This window comes from Manacus vitellinus, unplaced genomic scaffold, assembly GCF_001715985.3.
Source record: "Manacus vitellinus isolate BGI_N305 unplaced genomic scaffold, ASM171598v3 scaffold_65_pilon, whole genome shotgun sequence".
Classification (NCBI taxonomy): domain Eukaryota; kingdom Metazoa; phylum Chordata; class Aves; order Passeriformes; family Pipridae; genus Manacus; species Manacus vitellinus.
Window position 1 is genome coordinate 1,600,401 of NW_021940724.1, and position 25,152 is coordinate 1,625,552.

Genomic DNA, 25,152 nt, shown 5'->3' on the forward strand with positions numbered 1-25,152 from the left:
GAAAAGGGGCCCGTACGGCTGACGGCCGCGCTCCCGCTTTCCAACGGTTTCTCTGAGGTTCCCACTTGCCTGCCAGGTTTAAGTGGAAGGCTCCAGAGAACAGAAGAGAGGGATGTAGATATTCAGCTTAGATCGAGTCTCAGATGCAGTTAGACACGACTGTCAGCTTGATTCTGGGGCGAGGAGACAGACGCTTTGTAACACGCGCTCGCAGCCCCACGACACAAGATTACAAGACTCAAGACATAAATTACTTTTACCTCAATGTGTGCCAGTGTCCTGCCAGCAAGTTATTCAGCTGCTGAGGATGGAGTTGTAGCATAAAGCAATATATCATGAGATACAGATGAGGAAAGAAAAACTTCTCCCCCCTCTTCCTCAGGAAACCCAAAATAAAACCCATCATCTTTAATCCCAGATAACTCACAAATCTCAATTTTCCCCCACAGGCAAAAAGATCACTACATGACTGGGTTTTATTTTTTTTTTCTTTTCCCCCCACCTTTTCATCTTACATTTGCTAACTCAAAATCCAAAGTCAGAAAAAATATATATATTTAGTCAGAAGTACGTCAGTTACATTTTATTAACCTACTCCAAGGGAAAAGCTCCAGGGATTCACCATACAAGTATAAAACCCCTTTCAAACACCTAGGGGTTACTATATTAACTTCATCCCAGCAGTCAATCAATGCAGTAAAAAAATTAAAATACTGAAAATGGATGCTTTTTTTTCCTCTTCCACGTGTCCAGTGATTGCTCCATTACAGCGTGATGAGGTCCACCAGGTTGCCTTTAGGAGGGGTCATGTTGTCTGGAAAGAAGTTGACTAGTGTGTCAAACAGCTGAGTTCTCTGGGCATACGTGTGGTCAACATCTGAAAATCCTGGGGAAGGAAGAAACAGGGAAATTGAGTCAGTTCTCCCTATTCTAAATGCTCAGTGGAACAGGCCAGCTGTCCACCTGGGATCGATGTTAACAGTCTGCTACTTCTGTCTCTACTAACAAGGCTGCCAGCCCTCCACCCCACTGCTGTGTGCACATACACACAGAGTTCACGTCACCCCAAGCCAGCACTGCCATCAAAATGCCATAAAAAGTAATAAGCAAATGCCTGTCAAGCTCATTGACAGCCCTGAAGAAACGGAGTTCTCAGGGGGCTGCTCTGATGTCCCAGAAAACAAAATCTGTGTAGCTATTTTTATTTGGTGCCTCATTTCTTCTGTCCTCAGGCCTTCCTCGTTATCTTCACTGCCATAACCAGAACTGCTCCTTGGATTGCTTGGAGTTTTCCTTGAGACAAGTCCTGCTGACGGGTAGGAGTTCCAAGTCAGGTATTTACTCACTGGAGTTGCACAGGGGACCTTGGCTGCATCTTGGCACAAGGGAGCTTTGCAAACTGGGTTTCTGAAGTGCTGCCTCCCAAGAGGGGAGGGTTTGGTCTGCATTGTTTATCCAAATCATCACACTTAAACCATCAACAGCAAGAACAATAGGGTAGGCACACAATGATTTCCTCTGCTGTGTGTTACTTCTATCACTGGTATCTCCAAGGAATGCTTTTTAATTCAGTGAACTCACTCTTCAGTTAATCAAAGTCAACCAAGTTAATCAAATCAAGGAGGGCTGGGGTTTTTTGTTTTATTTTAGAAGCACTCCTTGACATGTGCATCCTATCTGTAAAGCCAAACTCTGGATAAAAGTACTGAACTGATGCAACAACTAATTCATCTTCTACAACACTTAAAACCAGGGAAAGGTTTTGAGGGTGGTGAGGCCCTGGCACAGGTTGCCCAGAGAAACTGTGGATGCCCCATCCCTGGGAGTGTTCAAGGCCAGACTGGACAGGGCTTGGAGCAACCTGGTCTAGTAGAAGGTGTCCCTGCCCATGGCAGAAGGCTGGAATGAGATGAACTTGAAAGTCCGTTCCAGCCCAAACCATTCTGTGACTCTACGAAAAATCCAACTTTTTTGAAACATCTGTTTTCTTTCTTTAAAAACAAAATTAATTTCACGGGATCAACTAGATGTCTTCCAAACCACGCCAGCTCAGCAGAGCTTCCTCATCCAGCCGGGCAGACAGTGCCGTGGGTTTTTTCCTTCCTTCAATTTCTTATGTTGGGAATTCTGCCTCCATGAAAAACTGAAATCATCCAAACTCTTAGCGAGAGCTCGGTAACATGAGGACAACCCAGCACCACAAGGATGTAAGTTGTGCCTACAGCCTTCCTATAGCTCTCCCAGGATTAATCTCTGAGCTCTGTAAAAGAGTTAACTGGACAGAGGAGCGAAACAAATCATGGTTTTGGCTCAGCCCTCCTGTTTCCAGCCCTTCACGCCACTGTTTTCTTCGCTCTTGACATTCTGCCCAAAGAACTCGTTCTGCAAAGAACAGGGCGAACCAAACTACTCCAGGAATTGCAGTTATCACAGCAAACAGAGCTGCAGCCATGCTGTGAGATTCCAAAGTGACATGACTGGAGGTGCTTTATTCTGACCAAAGCTTCTGTTTACTTGGGTAACAGCGAAGGATCAGATGTAATAAGACACACAAAATGATCCCGGGAGGCACTGGTTTAAAACCACTGATGTTGACAGATGTTTTAAATATGGGCTCGAGGCATTGGACACTGGTCATTATAAATAACCTCTCAAATGGCTGGGCAGTGGCACTTTGCATATTCAAAATGAAAAAGGGCCTACAATGTTCATAGGAACTACAATATTTGATATAAAATCCAGTAGAAACTAACAGCAATTATCAGATGGAACATCATATAATTCCTGTGACACACAATACTCACCAAGAGTCGTGAAATCCGAGCCAGACTTAAATAATGCTGAGGCAAGAAGCTGAAACTGCAGAAGAGGCGAAAGAAGAAAGAAAGAAAAAAGTGTTATTAACCACACAGGAAAAAAACCCAAAAGATTCATAGAAGTCCAAGTGGCTTGAAAGTTGCTGTGTTTTCTCTGCACAGTGCTCGGAACTGCTGTGCCATACACATGAATAACAGCAGCAGGCACTTTCACATGAGCAATACAATTTGTCAGCTTGGCACAAGTCGGATGGTTTTTCCTAGAATTAGAGCAGTGTTGATGCAATGAAAGGTACTTGACTGAGAGCTCTAAAAATCTCATTTTTTTACATATAGTTTTTTGCCTTTTTGGCAGGTATCACAGAGCAGAAGGAAGAGTCCCTTCCACGCAGTAACATTCCCAGGGATTAACATGGTACAGGCTCAGCAGGCAGGGATTAGATAGCACAAAAACCAGGGGAACTGCTGGATACAGTTGGAACTGGTGCAGCATGAACTTCTTGAACACAGAGAAAGCTCTGCCCAGAGAAGTTCTGGATGTTCCTTCCCAGAAAGTGTTCAAGGCCAGGCTGGATAGGGCCCTGAGCAATCTGATCTAGTGGGTGGCATCCCTGCCCCTGGCAGGGGGTTAAAACTGAATGGTCTTTAAGCTCCCTTCCAACCCAAAACATTCCACGTTTCTAATGGTATCAACCTTTCTGAACTGCCACAGAAGCTGATATCATAAACTTAAAGCAGTATCTCTTAAATCAAAAATAAAACTTCTTGGGGAACATCAGAATCATGAGTACAAACGTTTGAAGTGACACATTCGTGGGTTTATTCTCCCTTAATATCTCACTGACGGACGGTGACCAGTGTCTTCCTCTGCCCCAGCTGCTGTTTTCAGTCACCCCCAGAGCAGCAAAGCTTAGTGCTTTGTCATGTTCCTGTAAGGAATGAGCTGATTTCTTAAAGGCTTGGAATCTTGTGTGTCCTGTGTGTCTTTTCAGCACACAGCCCAAAGGAGAGAAGAGGGGGGAAGAACCAGGATAAATACGTTCAGGAAAGGAGTGGAAAGAACAGCCAGGGATTACATATCCATCGGTTTCATTTCAAGAAAAAATAAGAACACAGACAATTTGAAAGCATGAAGGAGTGGAGAAGGTGATGAGTAGCAGCCAATGTCAGTTTGGCAACAACAAGTTGTATCACATCAACCTGATTTCTTTTATAGGCAGCAGGTCGTATGGATGAGACTTGGCAATGGACATTGTCCATTCTGATGCTTTTATATGATATTTAAAGCCAAATTATCAAGGCATCACCCAAATTAAACCAACAGGGAAAGGCAAACAGGTCAAATAACTTTTCTGTGGGTGGCCATCAGTGGTTTGACATGAAAATGGAGCTGTGAATCAGGAGTGATTCATGTGTGCCCTGGGGCAGTACTATTCTGGGTTTTCAGTCATAGCCTGCTTGGCAGGACAGGGCAGGATCACTGAGCCCACAGACCTTAGACCATGCTCAGACAGACATGGAGCAGACAGCCTTCCTACTGTTTTTCCACTAAATCCAGTTTAAAATGATGGATCAAGGTGTGTTTCATTAGGGCCAAATGCAAATCAACACCAACAGGAAAAATCAGTGATACAAAACAGGTGCAGAGGCTCTGTGAAAATGCACCTAGGAGTTATAAGAGATCAATTATCATCCTATTGTAAAACTGGCAAATGCATAGAAAGTGCACAGAGAAGGAGCAGGATCTTCAAATAAATCAAGTATTCCTGTTGTTATCAAGGCTTGTAAGTCTCCTCTACAACAAGGCACCCACTTTGGGATGCCCTATATCAATTAGAAACATAGGAGGAAAGTGCTAAAAAAAGATTTAATGGTCTCAAAACCAAGTTCTAGGAAGAAAGTTCAAAGGAGTCAGGGTTGCAGAAGATGACAGAACAATGACCAAGGAGGAATCTGCCAAAAGTCACAAATGCAGAAAGCTGCTACAAGAAGTAAATCTACACCTACGTGTAAGAAGCTACAAAAACACTTCAGCAAGATCAATTTCGATGTGGCATCAAGGGCAAAACCAGTCTAAAATAAGGACTGTGGTGTGCTGGAGTAAGTTTACATCTTTTGGAGAGGGTGTCCTGGGAAGGTGTAAGAAGAGGTTAGAAAGATACAGGATTGACAAACTCCAGAAGAGGGGGGAGAGGGTGATTAAGCTCCCTCTTGAGTGTGAGGCCTGGTTATCCCAAATCACGAGTGACTGCAATGCTCCACATGTATTTTCCTGCAAGCTTAATTTCCCAGAGTTGCTTGGCTTCCAATCAGCAACATCCTCAAACAGCTGCCCAGCAGAAATAGCTCTAAAAGTTCCAATAAAACCCGTGGCTAAATCCATGCTGCTTCTGAGAGCAAATGCCATGTCCTGGCCACCCTTCCCTCCCACACAATTGCCTCAGGGGCATGCTGCCAAAGCAGATGCCACATAATTCCAGAGGTTTCCTTTCCTCCCATAGCAATGCCAGCAGCCTTCCCACTGGGAGCAGAAAGCCACACTCCAGGCTGGGGCTCAGGTGCCCAACTAAGAGACCATATAACCAGGATCCAACTTGTAATTCACTGAACTGAGACTAAAAATCCACTGAAAAGACCTTATGCCAAGTATTCCAGCCTCATCTGCACCAGGAAGGATGGATTTTCATGGCTACAAGTTTCTTCCCCTTAAAGCTGGAAAGAAGTATCTTGTTTCCTTCTGCACTGATGACACTGCACTTCAGTTAACCTTGAGGTTGTTTGTTTGTTTGGTTTGAAGTTAAGTTTATGTATCAGCTCGCATTTAAAAAGCACTTTCTGACAGAAAAGTCAAGCACATGGTTTAAGAACATCAGTTACAGACAGTGCTGAGCCTAAGTTGGTTCACTCTGTATTTGCATTACAATCCCAGCTTAACCCTATGATATTCTCCCAAAGGATACCTTTTTTCCCAATGCATAGGATAGTTACTGCTTACTCAAGACCACTCCTTCGGTTTTCTTAATTGTTATTGTAACAGACAGCACTTTAAATTCTGATTAATTTTGGGTTCCCTCTTTGAAACTAACAGAAACAGATTTTTCAAAATAATGTTATGCAACAACTTCTGAATTCACAGAAAAAGCAAAGCCCTCAAGCAAGTCACACCTGAGATCTCTCCCATCAGGCACCAGAATGAAACAATTAATGACCATCTAGGAAAAACAATTTGCTTAACATCACATGGCAACTCTGTTACAGAGGCAAGACCAGAATTCAATTATCCAGCAGAAGCATCCAACTGCTTTAATCACACACCACCCATTTTCTTCTGACAACCCCTCTGGCTTACTGGCTTCATCCATTCCAAATAAAGCCTGCACTCAAAAGACAAGTTTCCTTTGTTATACAATTAACTTCTCTCTGAGATCCAACCCACCTTCTGAACTGAGCAGGGGTTCCTCGGAGAAAAACAAGGAACTAAAATAAGGCTGTATTAGTTATATCTATTTTTGTATATTTGCTGCACACCTCTGCCTCTGGAGAAATGAAATGGTTAAGGGGGAATGAGTAACTCCTGTTTGGGATACCTGGTAGGTTGTTTGAATCAGACATAATTCCTCCTCCTCCTCCATAATGTGAGCACTCAGATCACAGTGCAAACCAGTTCCTCAGCTTTGCCCAGTTCTCTGGGGCTGGTGACTCTCAGCACAGGCTCAAAGAAGCAAAGAGAGGCTCAAACTCTTTGAGGACGGAGCCGTTGCTGAAATTGGGAAGGCTGAACACTGTTTTTCTAAAGGCTCCTTGGCTCCAAAGCCTCTGCTCCTGCAGCACTCAGGCTCTGAGGCTTTACAAAGAATCACAGCAGGACATGAAGAAGAGAAACAGGCTTTTCTTAGCTCCTTCTTAGAACTATTTTTCCCATTTGGGCTTGAATTTTCCCAGAAATATCAGTCTAATGCAGACTCAAACAATACTTTCGGGCCCCGCTGGCTTTATCTGTCAAATTTATTAAAGACAAGGTTTTAAGAATGGAAAGTATGAAGCAGCCTTGAATAGGGGCCTCCAGCCTGGGTCTACAAGCAAGTCAGGCCTCAAATTGGCCTCCAGGTCCTTGCTCTTTCTCCTACCATGCTCCAAGAAAAACATTCTGCAAGTTTTCCTCGTGCTTGGTATCTGTTTTACAACAGTCCCGGGATTGAGCTTCGTCAAGTCGCTGAATCTCCACGTACAAAACCATCTTGATCTCCTTTACTTGGAAAGCACTGGACATTTTTTTTCTATCATCTTGATTTCTACTGTAGCCCATTTAAGAGCAGTAAAGTTCTGGGTATGATTCCTGAAGTGTTCAAGGAACATTTTAGCTTGGTACATGACCTACTGATGTTTCTGTGCTTTAATAGCACCCATTTTTCCTGAAGTACACAACTTGGAATTCAACTTGATTTTTATTTTGACAATCCTTTTCTCTTTAAAAGCCTTCAGCTGTAACTATCATCAAAATCTGTGTGAGAAAGAGGAGAACACCCATGCCACCAGAAATTTTTACACCAACAAATGACACTTTTCTAGAACTTTAATCTCTTAAATCACGGACAAAATTCCACATGCTCTGGGGATCTACCCTCCTTTACACACAGTGTCAGGGGTATTAATCCACAGTCAGTGAAAAAGATCTACTGATCAGGAAACCCTGAACTGACTAAAGGGATTTTAGGTGATTCCAAGCAGAATCACAGTTAAAAGAGAACTGGATCTGCATTTATGGGCAGAGTTGCTGGCACACAGCCTGTGGCTACTAAAACAGGCACCCTTGCAATACTTGTTACTTGCAGGCATCTACTTCACTTTAGAATAATAAAAAAAGTGAAATAAAAATATAATCCTATTAGCATCCCTAAAATTCACAGCAATGGAATGAAAATCTGGGGGTATGTTTCTACCATCAATCATTCATGCTACTTTAAACAAAATTGGTTACTAACGCCAAAGTAAGTTTCAAGAACAGTCTGTTTGTTTTCCTTGGCATCAAACTCCAAACAGCTGAACAGACTTGTCTAACTAAGTTAGAAGGAATTACTTCTATTACAAAGCAAGCAAACCTCACCGCAAGGGGAAATTCTGTTTGTAATGGTATATAACACCATCCACACCTCAGTCCAGAAAACATGAAGGTCTGGTCTCCAGGAGAACTATTGCACTGTTCACCTTGGTCCTTCCCAGATTTAACAGATGCCCAAGGAAGAGGGAAAACAGGCAGGAATTGCTTCCCTATTTGCCACAGTAAGAATCTTTACAGCCTTCCATGGCTGCAGCCAGCACGGAGCACGTCAATCACCTTCAATATTAAAAGACAACCTCAACTACAAATAAAGGCAGAGCATGGAGGTGTCTGGGCTGAGAGACACAATCAAACTGGTGCTTGAAATTCGATATGGAATCCAAAAAGCCTGCGTCAGTCCTTTGGAAAGCACAAGAGAGCTGTTTGAAGATGCAATGCCAGAGCAAAAAGCCAACTCGATGTGATAACCGGAAGGTAAATTGACGTCAACTGGAAACACATCCAGTCAGTACCAGCCCAGCAGCTGGCTCAGGGCCACAGCCCTGCCAGATCTGTTCCAGGGTAAAAAAGCTTTGCAAGTAAAACCTTTACGACCAGCACAATTAATAAAAAAAAAAAAAAAAAAAAAAAGAACAAAACCCAAACAAAAAAAAAAAACGTGTCCCAAAATCAGTTAAATGATTTTTGGAGGTCGCTGGAATGGAAGCTTTAATTCTGCTGAATGGTTTGTGTTGATCCGACGGACCAGCACGACAGACAGAAGCTATTGGATTTTGTCTGGATCAGACATCAGGCCTGCAGAGAAAAGAATCCACAATATATTCACTCAGCTGGACTGAGCTATCTAAGCTCACATGCTGGATCACTGACGTCCAGAACACCAGTGTGCTCTCTGAAAACGGGTAAATCTTTTTCAAACATTTTTATTCTCTTTCTACCTTGTAAGATAAAGGTGTTAGATTCCCCCAAAATCTCCGAGGAGCCCATGCAGGCAGGTAAATTCCTCATTCTTACAAGCTGGACAAGTTGAACACTATGCACTGAACTGGGAAAATGAAATGTAGAATATTAAAAGGCTTTCCTGGGCCCAATGTGCAGCGTCTACGGCAGCTCCTTCAGTCTGTGGGTGACAAGAGGCAGCAGGAATGAGGAGAGGAGCTTGCTGATCACACCACAGAGGTTTTTCTTTCAGGGAATAAAAAGGGCCAGCCAAGCCATGAGATGCAAGATCTCTTCAGGAGCAACTGGCCAAAGAGAGACAGGCCACCAGCACACAGGAGTGACATGGAGAAAAAGGGAGAGATCAGAGAACACAGGACAGGGTCTTACAGGAGTGGGAGGGAGCAGAAGGAGAGAAAAGAGCATCAGAATGGGAGTTTGTACACTGTGGGTTAGTACAGGTTCAAACAGGAAGAAGAAACCTCGAATCCTGTGTCCAGTTCTGGGCCCCTCACAATAAGAAAGACAATTGAGGGTTGGAGCATGTCCAGAGAAGGGAACAGAGTTAGGAAAGAGTTTGGAACACAAGTCTGATGAGGAGCAGCTGAAGGAGCTGGGGGGGCTCAGCCTGGAGAAAAGGAGGTTCAGGAGGGACCCTCTGGCTTCCTACAACTCCCTGAAAGGAGGGTGGAGCCAGGTGGGGGTTGGTCTCTTCTCTCAAGTAATAAGCACCAGGACAAGAGGAAATGGCCTCAAGTTAAGACTGGATATGAGGATAAAGGTCACCAAAAGGGTTGTGAAGCATTGGTGCAGCTGCCCAGGGCAGTGGTGGAGCCTCCATCCCTGGAGGGATTTAAAGGACGTGTAAATGTGGTACTTGAGGACATGGTTTAGTGGTGGCCTTGGCTAATGGTGCCGGGTTAATGGCTGGACTTGATCTTAGAGGGCTTTTCCAACCCAAAGGATTCCATGAAAGTGCTACTACACTGGTACAAGACAGTGAATAACTGGGGAAAAATAAAAATATAAGTATCTCCTTTTTCTATCCTAAGAACAGTACAATCATCCGTTGTCTTTCCTATGCTAGAAATGACTAGAAAGGATGTCAAACAACTTGACATGGAACAATTTAAATGAGAAACCATGTAACAGAACACACAGACATATTGGATCAGATGTTTAGAAAGGTTGACCATAATTTATGACAAATGTGACCAGTTCCAAGATCCCAGTAAGAATACACATTTTTTTCATAACTCTAACCCTACAATTCTATACTGTGCACACACAAGCAGAATATTCTCCCCCAAAAGCTTTCAGTGTCTGTACAATCTTTTTTTTATCTAAAGTAGCAGCTTAAAACCACCAGATTAAGGGATTCAATCCAGGGACTCAGCATGAAGTAGAAATGCCCATTCTCCTATCACGATTTTATAAAAGGAGCTGCTGAATGACTTCCAAAGTCACTAAGGCAAGAAGACAGTAAGAACCATGGAGTTTTCCCCATCTCCCCCACGGGAGCTGAATGCACATCTTTCCATATGGAAATTAGTGATGAAATCAAATCAACCACTTTATGTGTCACTTCTCACTATTTCTTTAATCCGTTTTGTAAAGTGACACGTACTGCGGTGCTGGAATCAAAACAGGAAATGGGAACAAATTCCTGGAATAAATAAAAAAACATGCCTACTGGATAATATTCAAAAGGCAGAGGAAATAAGATTTTAAGGGTAGCAAGCAATGTATATATACAAATTACTTCCAGAAACACTGATCACCTCAGGAAAAACCTCTTTCCCCCTCCCAGGAGCTGCTGAATATTGACAAGCCAAAAGGCAGCATGAATAAGTTTCTACTCATTTTCTACCACACAACCAACTATAGACTTGTGACATTTCAGAGAGTTTACAATTCAATTAAAGCTCCCAAAATACACACCAGTATGCTGGAATTAAAACAAAGGCCTACTCTTCACCCTTAGGAGTACAAAAGCTGTTTTATCTGGACCTGCAGGTAAATGACTGTTTCTACAGCAAAGTGAACTTCAGTGGGGAGAAATATGTGATAAAGCATTGGACACTGTAGAGCTTTTGAAAACTGAATAAAAACAAGGTTTAAGAGGTTCAAAATTCTTACTGAGAACAATTTAAGCTTCTTTAAGACAAGGATTTGTTGAGCCCTTACCTCTTTTGTCTCCTCGGGGTCCGAGTGATCCACAGTCACATACAGGTCATTCTGCAGGTACTTCAGTGCACTAAGAGGGTCAGTCTGAGCTTTTTCTTCAAACCTGAAGAGACAGAAAACTTGAGCACAGCCACTTCCTTCAGGGTTAAGTACTACCAGTTCTACAAAGAGCAAAACCCACCTATCAAAACCAGCATTTCCAAAGAAAACCACGTTAGTGGCAGCTCAGCCCGTAATTTGCGGGAATACAGACTGAAACGTGGAGGAGGATTTTTTTTGGGGGGTGTAAGGGAGTTACAAGAGCAAAGCATCACACTTACTGGAAATATTCAAAAGCATACGTACAGCAAGTTCTTGATGTATATATATAAAACATTTTAACTTTGTTTGGTTTGTAAGGTGTGAGTAGCACAGTTCAGACACAGGCAAGCCCTGAGCACTTCAGTCCCAGGGATATTTATATCCCACCTCTGGAAAGAGCACAGGTACCTAAAAATCCTGTTCACCACCACCATTATTTCCCCATTGTCTTTCAACAAACAGAAACTGTAACTTCTGTGAATTCCCTGAAGAAGTTAATAGAGCCCTGAGAAAATGATTCTGGGTTCAACATCCTCAGTGACCCTGCAGCATTGATTGGGTGCATAAGCCTAAAAAGGATGAGGTTTAAAATGATCTTTTCCCTTCTATTGCCTATCCAGCCAGTGCAGCATCATACTGTCATCTTCTCATATTGTTATTGCTTTGTTTGGGTCATTTACTTGGCTATTTATATCACAGTGGACATGTGTAGCCCAAATTTTGAAACTGGCTAAAGATGCAACTCCAGCCAAGCACCCATCACACCTCAGCTGGTCAGGTTTGGCTCCCTCACAGGGAACCCAAAAATGAGGGAGCATGGTGCATAAACCCCAAATTTCTGCCAGATAATACACAGCAACACTTCCTCTGAGTGCAATTTAAGCAAGTAAAAACAAATACTCCAGAGCTGTCCCTGGAGGCTGCACAGCTGCATTTCCATACCACCACATCTGGGTTTGATAAGCCTCCCAGATAACTGGGCAAGGCCTTTATTAATTTTTGTAGGTATTCACATCTACTGTGTGGCTGATCTCAAAAGGCCCCATCCAGCACAGTGGTTGTGAGTTGAGTGCAGAAATTTTCTTGCAGCCTCAGAGGTAAAATACCATCAGGAAAACCTGACCTCTCAGCTCTTGGCAGAACCTGATAACAAAGTATTCTCCCCAGGAATGCAGGGAGAGTTATTTATTGGCTTCAAATAATTTGCTGGGTCTTGAAAGGCTGTTTTCTGTTGCAATTTCTTGACTAAGGCAACACCCTAAGTTTGATTTTGAAAAGCTGTTGCCCTAAATAGCAAATATAAGGCAGCTCTGAGGCATGCAGAGTGCAAGAAGCATTGCTTTGTTGAATTCTGCCTAAGTGAGCTCTTTCAGGAGTTTCTGAATGAGAAACTCTGATGACCTCACCACAGTTGAGTCTCAGATGTGCAAAGGCATCCAGCCCCCAGATTTCATTAGCATCCTTGTGAGCTGTTACTATCTCCTAGCACAGTGTTTCCAAAACATACTCCATTTCCCTGGGAGGTGACAGCACCAAAACACATGTTGATGAGCAGCAGACTGAAAAGGGAATCTAAAAATTCCCCATGACTCCCCCCACACCACATTTTTCTAGTTTTAGAATAACATAGTCAAAGTAGAACGAAGTTAATTTTGTAGTTTAGTTCTGCCCTGCTGCGTTTTATTAAAATAATTTTAAAAAATAACCAAGAAACCTGCAGACCATCATAGCACAGCATCATAGAATGGTTTGGGTTGGAAGGGACTTTGAAGATCATCTACTCCATATAACCAATAAAATGACATTTCCCAAAATGGTATAAGATATTCCAAGTTTCACCAACTTAAAAAAAAAAAAAAAGGAGACATTTGGAAAAGAAAATTGCAAACCACCTTTGTTTCTATACCTGTGCTTTCTGATGAGGTATTTGCAGTGTCTTAGCAGGTATTCCTTTGAAGGTCGACAGAGCTTCAGAGACCAGAAATCATCTAATCTCATCTTGGGAGAGCAGGATTTACCAGGATTCCCTCCAAATAAGTAATGAACCTAAGGAAATGAGAGGCAGATCAAAAAGGTGATTGATTGTGCACATGCACTGAACAAGGACAATTCACTACGTCAGTAGCTGTGGAGAGGTTTATTCTTGAGGGAGAAATTCTGCCTTTTAGTCAAGTTGCTCCATCTTTTTATTAGCCTCATCTTGTCCCTCAGGAGATGAAGAAAGTTCTCTTAAACCACTTACATTTGAAGACAATAAAAAAGCTGCACTGTTAGAACCTACCTGTAGCAGATTCCTGAGGTATTTATAAACAAACATCCCAAACCCACACACACTCTTTCTTTAGGAAAAACCTATGAGCATGATAGATCCTTAAGCACCAACCAAGTGAGTGGGAAGTCCTAAAGATGCTCAAAGTAAAGTGACAGCAAGCCCAGTCCAGCATAATCCTGGGAGGTGATCAAAGTCCCCACATGTCCCATAAATTTCAAAGAGCTTTAATTCGACTTGTCTGTCTCTGAAATGCAAGACTAGACTTACAGAGAGAGGTAAATTTCTACAAGAGTGGAAGTGTTACAAAAAGGACTGTTTATTTCTTCACTGTATTTTTCTTCCCACCGTTTGGTAATTTCAGACTCTGAACTGTTGACATTAAACATGCTCCAAAGGATCTTCAAATACTGAGGTTTAACAAGTCCAACAGGCTACCTTTCCCCACAGCTTTAAAAATAATCACTCAAAACAATGTATTCTGCATCCCACTGCTGTAGGCTCTCCTTATTTATATCAGAGGAGTTTAGAAAGGTCATTGGAACAGAGGTTTCTAAAAATAAAGACTCTTCAAAACAAGCACATCAAACAGCTCGTCAGATAAAGCTGGGCAACTGCAATGATTTAGCAACCTTCAGAGTAACTTACAAAATACTACTCTCAGTCTCAGGGTACCTTACAATTAGAAGTAAAGGCAGAGCAGTATTTACAGTCAGTATTGGTCTGTGAAGACAAAAAGCAATGCAAGTTCTCCATACGAAATTTGCACCTATTCCTCTTTCAAATCCCCCTTATCCCCAAAGTTTTGGACTAGTTGGGTTTTCCAGATCTGATTGCCATCCTATGGAGTGCAAGACTAAAATATATTTCTGTTCTTCAATTCAGACTAAAAAGAATTTCTAGAAAGAGTTTAACTGGAAAATATCTATGAAAGGTTCAGTAAGTTTCTCACAGTAATTTAAATTCATGGATTGATGAATTTATGAACCTAATCTGTGGGTTTGTGCTTTACTGGTTAATATGCACAAACCCCTAAGTTTACTGAGCAGTCAGGTACACTAAAACCAATTTTAAGTCTATTTTTAAGTCTATGAATGTGTCTGATAGTGCTAAACAATGACAGTTGCTTCTGACATGCAGGACCCAGTCAGGTATCTCTGGTACAGAAGATTCTTAACTGAGATTAGTTAATTCAGATTTTTCCTAGAAATGTTGGTAACTGAGACCATGTAGTCACTAACAGATTGTGAGATTAAGTCCCTGAAGATAATGAAGATTCACTTGTTTTGAAGTGTGAGAACAGCTCTCATATCTGCTTTGTAGTGACATAAAAAGAAGTTCAGCATTTTATTTCAAAATATGGGAAGTTAAATGAAAGTTACTCACCATATCAATCCAAACATTAGCACTAAACAAAAACCTGTATTAATTGTACCATCTTTGAGGAAACAACTACATCTTAAGAGCTGTAAGACTGAAAAAATCATGTATTTATCTGGACCCTCATACCTTGTGCAACTCATCATACACCAGCTGATGGGCAAACCTTGGGCAGGGCTCCTCTTCCTGGAGGCTTTTACCTGGATTCTCTTTTGCTGCTTGGTCATTCTTATAGACACATGACCTGAAATACAAAGCAGTAAATAATGGTTAGCAGGACTTAGAGGAAGTAGGAAAAGTTGCTGAAAGGCTGTAAGGTACAAATGGTGTATAACACCAAAGATTTTCTTACTTCTCTACATGTTGTCCTCTATTATCCCATCCCCATTCTTAGCTCTACAAAAGAAACCCATCCAACAATCAGAGGTCACCTTGGCTGAACACAGTCCTCAAGCACAAGCCAAACACAAAAAAAATTCTAAGAAGTTATCTGTCATGAGCTTTGGGAGTACCTTTAGATGTTACATTATCTGCCCACCGAATTGTCAGCATGAAGTATTTTTTATTATGGAGAAAAACACCTTGGACTCAGAGCTTTAGACCATGGATTACAGCAAAGCTGTAATCATTTAATCAATCAGTGATTTCCAAGCAGACTTAAGTTGTAACCAAAAATCCATTTTTAGAAAACAACATTCACACCTTTCAAAGTGATTGACCCCCACATTAGAAGAGACCTTGAATACAAAAACTCTGCCAGCTCTGAAAAGGGACACTGGAAACCAGAACACAGCAAACAGACCAGGATATCTTTTCTCAGAATAGTGGATATGCCATGGACACTTCTCCATCACCATTCACATGCACCAGTTTTCCTTAGTTTTTAATAACTGGCACCACGTACCAGTTATCAACTGCATCAGTATTATCAACTTACATTTGACTGAATTTGCTGCACTGATGATGAATCCTGGCCTTGAGCACTTCCTACAGGAAAAGCCTTTTCTAATTGCTCACTTCCCCTTGTCCCCTCCACCTGCCTCCAATAATTCACATGGTTTCTCTCTCTCATTTGGGAGATTATTGCCATGGTGTATTTAAAGACTATAGGGAAAAAGAGGTGCCTCAGGGGAACTTAGTTGTCTTCAACATCATCATTCCAGGGTCAACAGAGGTTACAATTCCTTGGGAGACAGGATTGCTTTCCAAAGAAAGTCAGTGTAGAAGTTAGAACTTATGACTTACCAGCTGTTCCTCACAATGTCATAAATCCAGAATGAATTCCTTACATTCTCTTCCCGCTTCTCCTTGTCTTTACTGAGCCCTGACAAGACGTGGATTTCGTTCAGTTCCGGATCAATGGTGGCCCTTTGAGTGAACCCTGTCATTGGAACTGACAAAAGAAAATAAAAGTTACATGCTGGAAATAATGGAGGACTCGGGAAGGGATCCAAGCATCAGGTAAATGCATTTCACTCTCCCTGCAACTCAGCAGATTATCATCCAGAGGCTGAATCCTTCCCTGCTAAAGCCAAGTCCACTGCAAATTCCTCTTCTTCCCTTCTTATCTGTGACTCGTGGAAGGAAACAAAACATTCTGTGAGCTGCTGTTTCGTAGAGAAAGATACGGAGAGAGCTATTTGTGAGACTACAAATAGCTCAGAAATGAGGATTAAGCTGCCTAAACAACAGAGCTAAATGACCAGATGACCCTTGCAAATATGAATGGAGTTATTTTGTTATTATCTCATCCATAAAAGGAAGCATTGATTCCAAAAAGCTTAACTGCAAAAGCTGGGAAACTCCAAAAAATTCAGGATGAACCATGATGAATTCAAGATGAACTCACAGCTCATGGCCCTGCATTGCTTCCTCCAGGACGAAGATGCCAAGGAAGACTTTTGTATTTTCCAAATAACTGTGGTGCAATTACCAAACTATTCTTCTGTTCTACCTTCAGATCTGGAGATATGGTGAAATCCTGCGGATTCCAACAGTTTTCATCACAATTCCCCGAAAAAAGGTCAGCAAATTTGCTTGGCAGTCCTTTTTGTTTGTTGTATAATTCCCCATTTCCTGTTTCCCTAGGCAACCATCCTCCCAAAATGTATTTGGGAAGGGCACATGATCTTTGTTTACAGATCCTGTTTGTCCCCTTTCTCTTTCTGGGTCAGTTTACAAAGGCTGGTGAAGGTTCCTGGCCTTCGGTCAAGATTTTGGCATGAAAAATTCTCAGAACTCTCCTATTTTGCAAATTCTTCCTTGCAATTAAACTGAACTGCACCCACGGCCTAGAAAACAGGCCCTAGGCTAATAAACCATTTAATATTGCTGTTTCAGAAGACACAAAATGGTATTTTGCAAGCCCATTCCGTCACAGGTTTCATTCTCATACCTCACTCTTTTCATTTCCTAAGCCAGGAAAGTAATAAACTAATTAAGAAATTCTGGGTAGAATTTGGTTTTCTGCAATTTAAGGCTCTCCTGAAGCGTTTGTTCACACCACAGAACCCAAACATTTCTTTAAAAAAATTAAAAATGGTTAATTCTTATGTAAAATTAGGTAGAAACTGGAATATATTCAGATAATTCATTCTCAGCGTCCCATTGACAGAATCCTTCCTTGTGGTTTCACAAACCTGCCTAGTTTGACCTCAAATTTTGCAACAGAGTTTTAAAGGAAAATTATTCCTGTTTAAAAGCAAATGGGTGGCAGAGAAGAGGAAAAAAAAAAAATCAGGGAATAAGGCTGGAACAATGACTACACACCTTGTTTTACCTGCAAACCACAAAGACAGTAATTTAATAATTATGTCTTTTTAATAAGAAATGAGGACTGAAAGTCAGCCCATAAAGAAACTGAGAATAAAAAGACAATTATAGACTAAATATTGCCAATTTTTGAAAAGTATCATGTAATATGCTGCTGCCATAGTCAGGGACTAAATTGCTGACCCAGAAGGATTCAACTCAAGGCCTATTTGAGACATTTCTGGCAGCAGAGCCATCTAAATTTGATCAGCAATGCTAATGTAGATGGAAAATGTCTTTGCAACCCTATCTGCTGCTTTGAACATTTGAGACCATGCCGGGAATATTAGAAAAAAAAAAAAAAGTAAACCATGCAAACCTTCAGAGCATTAATACCTCAGGCTCATTGAAATGAAAATTATTATAATCATGAGGAAGACGGTCCTTCTGATACCAAAAGCATCTGAAACTTGTCTTTGGAAGTCCCATCCCTCGTCCTGAAATGTTGTTAAATAAATGAATGTTGTATCTCGTTTATGCTCGATTTCCTGAAGCTGAAATTATTATTTAAATAATGAAGGAGGAAAAGCTGCCAAAGTTCAGCGCTGCTGCTTTTTTTTCCCTCTTGATATTAAGAACAGAATTCATCTGCAGCAACTGCAATCAAACCTCAATTCAAGTCAAGTAATTTCAGGCTTCCCTCAGTCTCTTCTTGACTGTTAGAAATGCAGAATGTCTAGAAAAATAGCAGAAATATAAAACCTTACAGTTACTAAGGGCCTAAGACAAGGAGCAACTTACATAAAACTCTGTGACCTATCTAAGCAACTGTGTAGAAACCATATTTAAGCAGTGCCTTAGGCTGGAAAAAGTTCACATCAAGTCTTCTGCAGAGGAAGACAAAACTAGAAAGTTCAATGTAATATGATTAAAAACCCCACAAGACAACAAAAATTTGGTAAACAAGTCCCTGAAGATAAACAGAATATAAGACAAGATACTACACAGTGAACACGAGATGCTGTGATGTTTTAAAACCAACAGAAAAAGATGTTTTCCAAGAAAGTCTGATCCTTTACAAGAGCAAAAGGGCTCCATAAAATCCTCAGGACTGAAATACTTCCACTAGAGGGTAAGAGAGGTTCATCATCTGCAAGCACAGCAGGCTGGCAGGAAATGCTGGATATAATTCAAACGAATGCAGTCGGAGTATTAGACAGGGACACAGGCTGGAAACCTTGGAAAAATACTTGGGATATTTAGGTAACAAAATGTATGTTTGGAAGGGAATTTAACTGAACCAACAAAACTGAACCTATAAAAATGAACCTGCAACAGTGGCAGTAACTGACTGCTTACAATGCATTTTTGTTTCATTTCAGGACTTGGAGGAAAAAAATCCTAAACAACAAGGGGTGAGAACCAGAGCCCTGCATGACCTGCTGTTTGCAATGTATTAGATCCAAGGGGTGAATAAAGTGGTAGGAATGGCTCCATGGGAGTTCCCTCACTTCTGCTTCTTCACAGAGATGTAAGATCAGATTTGGAGCAAACCTGCACTGATTCCACACCTTTCAGGGCACCTCTGGGGTCAGCTGTGGGCAGCCAGCTCGAGGGACGAGGCAGTGACTGAGGGCTAAGGTCTGTTTTGAACACTGGTCCCTGTTTACACGACTTTAACTTGGCTCCTATGACAACAGATCACTTTGAAGAGGAAAAGCTGTAGAGAGAAACCACTAAACACAACACAATCCCAAAAAGTCTAGTAGATGCTAAATGTTTTTCCTGTGCCTCTGCATATTTTTTTTCCCCCTTTAATCTTATCAACCAGCCCAGGGTAGAAGGGCAGTAACTAACTGAAAATGAGAAGTCTGAATCCTTATAGTATTTTAATTTATTTTTATACAGTAAAAATCAAAAGCTCATGGCCTCAATATCTGAGAACAATATTCAGCCACACGGGCCCCAAGTTCGCAGCCAGTTACATAAACAAGCAATAATTCCTGAGCAAGCTTCCATGAGATGCTGTGGAGCTCTGTGCAATGTAATTTCCATTTAAATATAACACATGGGAAAAGCTTTTCTCCGAAAGCGACACCTAATCGTGCAACAGCCACGTTCCCACTACCACAGTCCCTACATACAGGAATTTATTGGATCACAGTGATCATTTCAGAAAGACGAATATTTTTTGGCTCTTGTGTGCAAACAGCCACAGTCGTTTCTAGCACAGCGTTGGCTGCTGCCAGTATTGAAGCAAGAAAAACAGCTTTTACACAGAGACAGAGCTCGAAAAGCAGGAAATCGGAGTTCATGGAATCCTAGGATGGTTTGGGCTGGAAAGGACCTTAAAGACCATCCAGTTCCCACCCCCTGCCATGGGCAGCAACACCTTCCACTATCCCAGGTCATGTCCAATCTGGCCTTGAACACTTCCAGGGATGAGGCAGCCACAGCTTCTCTGAGCAACCTGAAGTGGAATTAATGGTTTCACAGATATTCTCATGGCACCAGACAGAATTTTGGAAAGGAAAGCTCATCTCTCACATTGGAGGGAACACTACGGCAAGTTTTTAAACACGCTTTGAAACGCGGCAATGGCAAACAAATTATATAAGTTTATAGTCTACAGACCGTGTCATGAAGGGTAATTAAAGAAAGCCTTTTAGTGCCACCTGAGTTATGAAACCCTCAGAACATGTGATGCCAATCCCACTGCAAATGACTCGCAAGTACCTCCCTCCTTGTGATGCCTTGTGATTACAAAATTGGGAGAAAGCTCCATCACATGGATATTGCTGTTCACCAGAACCTGGCGCTTCCCAATGGATTAATTTTTTAAAAAGTGGTAGGTCTGCAAATTACTCCATGGCATTCCTTGTAATTCCTATAAGATGGAAGCAGCACCTCCCCTGAACTCCAATGTTGAGTGACAGCACACAGGCCAGCTGTTGACACAGCAAGATAATGATTATCCTCTTGGATTTTTCCTGATGAGACTGCACCTGGCAGCCTGCCAAGGAGCAGCTAAGGAGACCATCCGAACAGTTTGGCTGTCATGTTGCCAAAGCAACAATCCAATGTCCAATGCTCAGTTCGCTCTGAGTTTTTGGAAAAAAATAGGTCAGTCAGTAAATCTGAATGGAATCCTGAGCTGTGGTATCTCTGCAGGGCATCCTTGGGATTTGAGGACTCTCCACTCTCCTCCTCACTCACCTTCACAGGCAGAGGAAAGGATTTTGGGACTGAGAAGCACCTCACAAGATGAAAGCAGGCACAGTCCCTAAAAAAACAAAAGTGCTTCCGTGGCCAGGGACGTGCTGGTCATGGCAAGGTAGATCTTGCCTGAGCACAGGCAAAACATGTCAGGTGTCACAAACAGGTGATCAAAACAGAACATTCCAGCTGTTTGGCTGAGCTGGATCCTGGCCATGGTGCTGTGCTATTTTGATTCAGGTTCTTCTGACTTTGCCTTGTTTCTAACCACGCTTTCCTGGGCTGAGCTGTGTCGCCTCTGTCCGTGGTACTTATCCATGAAATTCCCCATCCATCAGGTGCACAGTTCTGTATCTGGAACAAGCACCTGCCCAGCAAAACATGCAGGATCTTCACTGTTAGCTAAAAAACTACTTGTAGATTGCCCAAAGAACCGCTCCACCATTACAAGGAGCCACAAGAAGGTTTAAGGCTTGTTCACATTTGACTTTGGACATTATTCGATGCCAAGGGATAAAAGGTGATGTGCATTCTTGAGCAGAAGGACATTCTCCCTCTGACCAAGAGCTCTGACACACCACCTGAGTCAGGGCCAGAGGGGATTATAACAAGAACCTTGACCACAGTGTTCCCATTAGCTTCCTTAGACATGGAGTGACTGTCCATGGTTAGTCATGGATTGTGCATTAATCGAGTCAGAAATAGTCATTCCAGCCCTGGGGAGACACCTGAGACTGGTGGCATCTCTAGACCCCCTCTGTACTTCAGAGGTACACTCTGGAATATCTTCTTGGGGCTTGGTGGGGATTTTTTTTGTTGGTTGTGTGTTGTTTATGTGCTTTTTAAAGTGATTAAGAGTATAAAACTGCCTTTCCTCCAACCACAGGCTCTATCCAACAGTACTAAACTTCCTCCAGTTTCCACCACTACTGCCTTCCTTCACATCCAACACATCATCACAGTTCCATGTCTAAATTTGCTAAAATTATGTCCTTTACTCCAAGTTAAGAAAATTTAACTGCTACTTATCACCCACTATTTTCAAACATGTCAGCCCTACACAGAACTGCTTGAAAGATCAACATCACAGGCAAAAACAAAAGCAAAGAAACAGCATAAATATCTCACCCAGAAGATGAGAGTAGCAAAACCAACACATCATCACCACAGTTTTATAGCATTGCAACAACTCTATGTTACTGATAATCCTCAGTGATACGTTTTACTACTTTTAATAAAATCTTCTCACTACTCCAAGAGATACTCGAACAAATGCACAATTAGGTTCTTTTAGAAAGGGTAAAAATCAAAATAGCTCAACTAAGAATAGAACTGAATGCCACATGTGAGCCAGGAACAAAATGTAATCATGGGACTTTATAGGAACATTTAGGTCAGGCATCCTCAACTTGACTCATCACACCGAGCAGCTTAAAACTTCACAGCGACCAGGCAGGGAATCACTTTGTTCAGACAGATCAAAATGGTGCATCAGTACCTAACAAGAGCACAATAAAGACTTGCTTTTTTTGGGTGAAAACAGTGCTGTCAACATTTGCTGTCTGAACGTAACAAGCATTTTGTTCCCTTCCTGTTAAAATGCAAATTATTCCAGCATTTCCTTTCAAAAGCAATGGAAATGTTCAGATCTGTTTGTTTACTCCGTGCACACAGGAGAACAGTAAACTGAGAGATCGACTCGTGAATTATGTCCAATGAGTCATTTTCTTACCAAAAAAAAAAAAAAAAGATCTTCTATTCACCACTTCAGGGCCTGTGGGAATGGGGAGGAGGGCTAAAAATTATAGTCTCTCTTACTCAGCTGAGCCTTGCAGTTCATATACTCTGAAAAGCAGAGCTCAGTGTCTTCTCCAGCTGTTAAGACAAGCTCAGTATCTTTAAAATCTGAAGCAGACACAGGTGTCAGCTTAAAGCCACGTGTTTTAAGGCTTCTGGCTACGAAGAAATGTAGTTTGAAAAGATCAAAATGGCAGAATGCTGGCAATTTCCTGGAAAAAAAGAAAATCAATTCTTTAAAAGCTCTGAGGATAACAAACAGTGCGTGGGTGTGTGTGGAGCAGCATCAGGCAACACGCAGGCACCTGAATAAAGGAGACTGTCAACAATCCAAGCTGGTTCCTTCTTGGAAGCACTCAAGTAAATAAATGACTCCAGAGAATAAGAGCTTGGGTACTTTTCTCCCTTGTTGCCATAACTAGATTAACAAGTAAACAATAACTCGTAACCATCAATAATTCACTTCAAACATTCAGCAAAATTACTTGCTAAAAATGAAGCCTGATCAGAAGAAGGAAGGCAGCCTAAATTCAAGATAAATTAGCTTCCTGGGATTTTGGTAACTGGGAGAAGAGAAAACAAGATCAGGACTGAATATAAATAATATTGAGAAATACTCCCATGGTAGTACACAGTGAAACTCCAACTTCAAATTCTGAGTTGTATGATGAAAATCAGGGTATTTGTAACAGGAAAATGATGTGTTTATACAAGCAGAAATCCTTCTTGAAAAAACAAGAACATTTTTCTCTGTCATTTGAGGAGAAAAGGTATAAAATCAGTTCTTTATGGTTATGTTACAGGCCTTTTGGGTGTTTCTAAAAGATTTCTGTCATACAGAACTCTGTCTGGGGTATACAGCTCCAGTGGTATGAACCAAACAGAGTTGAAGCCTTGCTCCTTCCTCCTACCTTTTTTTTTTGGCACTTCCTGATATTTGTTACAAATGTAACAGGACAACAGGTTAGTCTCATCTTTCTGGTCAGCTCCTGTCAGCTGAAAGAACTTCTATCCCTCCAATTCTCTGTCTCTGAGCATCCTCTCTGCCTTTCTGCATCTCAAACCAAGCCGATTTTACGGTATCTCTCACTTAGCGAAAACAGAAAAATAAAGATTTAACTTTCTCCTTTCCAGATTTAAAAAAAACTTACTTTATTCAGTTTTTTCTTTTTTTTTTGGTCTTTGCTAGAGTTTCAAGAGGTATTTTTAATTCTTATTTTGCTCTTTGTTTTGTTTTTTTATTCTTTTGAGGTGCTATATGGTTTCATGCATCAATTATTTGTATTGAGCTGAAGGTGGTGAGTGTCAAATAACAGAAAGGACAGAAGAGCTGGCATAAGTTTAACCTAAATACTGTGGAGTTTACTTGGGTATGGAGGGCTAGTTAAGGATGCCAACCTGATCCCACAGGACACTGGACCTGGTCTCTCACCTATATATTTCTCCTTTTACAATATTTCACCTTTCACAACTTATTTCTCATTTGTACCAATGGACAGAAATGCTTATGAAGATCTCCTCTTACCCATCCCTGAATCTTTCTTCGTGCCATCTGATATAATGTCCACGTGGTCACTGTCCACATCATAGCTGAAGAAGTCATTCAAGTAAGTCTTTGATCTCTGGCCACCAAACACGTACAAGCAGCGATTTTTCTGGAATGAAGGGGGAAAAAAAAAAGTCTTTACAAAATTCAAGGAATTATGTTGGTCAGCTGTGACCAATAATCATAAAAATCACAGAATGGTCTGTCTTGGAAGGGACCTTCAATATCACACAGTTTCAATCCCCTGACATGGGCAGCGACACCTTCCACCACACCAGGCTGCTCCAAGCCCTGTCCAACCTGGCCTTGGACACTTCCAGGGATGGGGCAGCAATTAATGAATCAAAGAAGAATAGAGATGTTTCTTCTAAGTTTAAAATCACTGTAACTACTGTAGCCCTGCCTCATCTAGCTTTAACTCCAGAACATTAAAACACCAGTTCATCTTTCAAGTTTAATATTAAAGAATTAACAGTCCCTGTGTCTAAAACCCATGAGATCATAATTTCACTGTTAAAAACAGGACAGGAACAAGAGACAGACTGTAGAAGAAACCCTCCAGGTACCAGTACATTACTAAGTTCACAACAGGCAAATGGCAAGCAGAAAGCCAAGAATAACAGGTTTATTACTTCTTTCAAGTTTGCCAAGTGGAAAGTCTGTAAGAGGTAGATTATTATTCTTTCAAATGGTTGAGAAAACAGAAAAGGACTTAAACTTCCACGACCTGTGCTTACAGAAACCAGTATTCTTACATTTATCACAGACACACACTGGAAAGATCCTCAGGTGCCTGTGCAGAATTTTGTGTTGCAATATGTTTTTCATCAGATTTTAAAGAGCTGTTCAAAACCAAAATAAAATTGAAGGCTCTGAAAGCCCAGTATTCACTCAAAAAATTCTGATCTTTCATTGGAAAGGGAAAGAGAAACAAATTCAGTAATTTCTTCAAATTGGTGGGTTTTGAATTGGTGGCATCAGTAAATAATGTCACAACATTAATTTTAATTCTCATCTCCTGAATTCTCCTCTTTAACTCTCTTCTCTTAAATAAACATGTGGTTGATGAACACAGCTGAAAGGTAATGGAAGGTGGGGTTTAATGCCTAAT

The 25,152-nt window shown here is 41.4% G+C and overlaps 1 protein-coding gene across 2 annotated transcripts in view; it reads right to left on the reverse strand.

Annotated features, from left to right (window-relative positions):
• Window positions 1-550: 550 nt before the first annotated feature.
• Window positions 551-25,152, reverse strand: part of MKLN1 (muskelin 1) — a 91,093-nt gene continuing 66,491 nt past the window's right edge. For both annotated transcript variants that reach the window (XM_018083593.1, XM_018083594.1), the window contains 7 exons: window positions 24,021-24,150; window positions 15,977-16,124; window positions 14,861-14,975; window positions 12,989-13,128; window positions 11,002-11,104; window positions 2,805-2,859; window positions 551-886 (listed from right to left, as the gene is read on the reverse strand). In XM_018083593.1, the coding sequence (XP_017939082.1) occupies window positions 765-886; window positions 2,805-2,859; window positions 11,002-11,104; window positions 12,989-13,128; window positions 14,861-14,975; window positions 15,977-16,124; window positions 24,021-24,150 (813 nt within the window). In that variant the 3' untranslated portion in view covers window positions 551-764. The remainder of the gene's footprint in view (window positions 887-2,804; window positions 2,860-11,001; window positions 11,105-12,988; window positions 13,129-14,860; window positions 14,976-15,976; window positions 16,125-24,020; window positions 24,151-25,152) is intronic.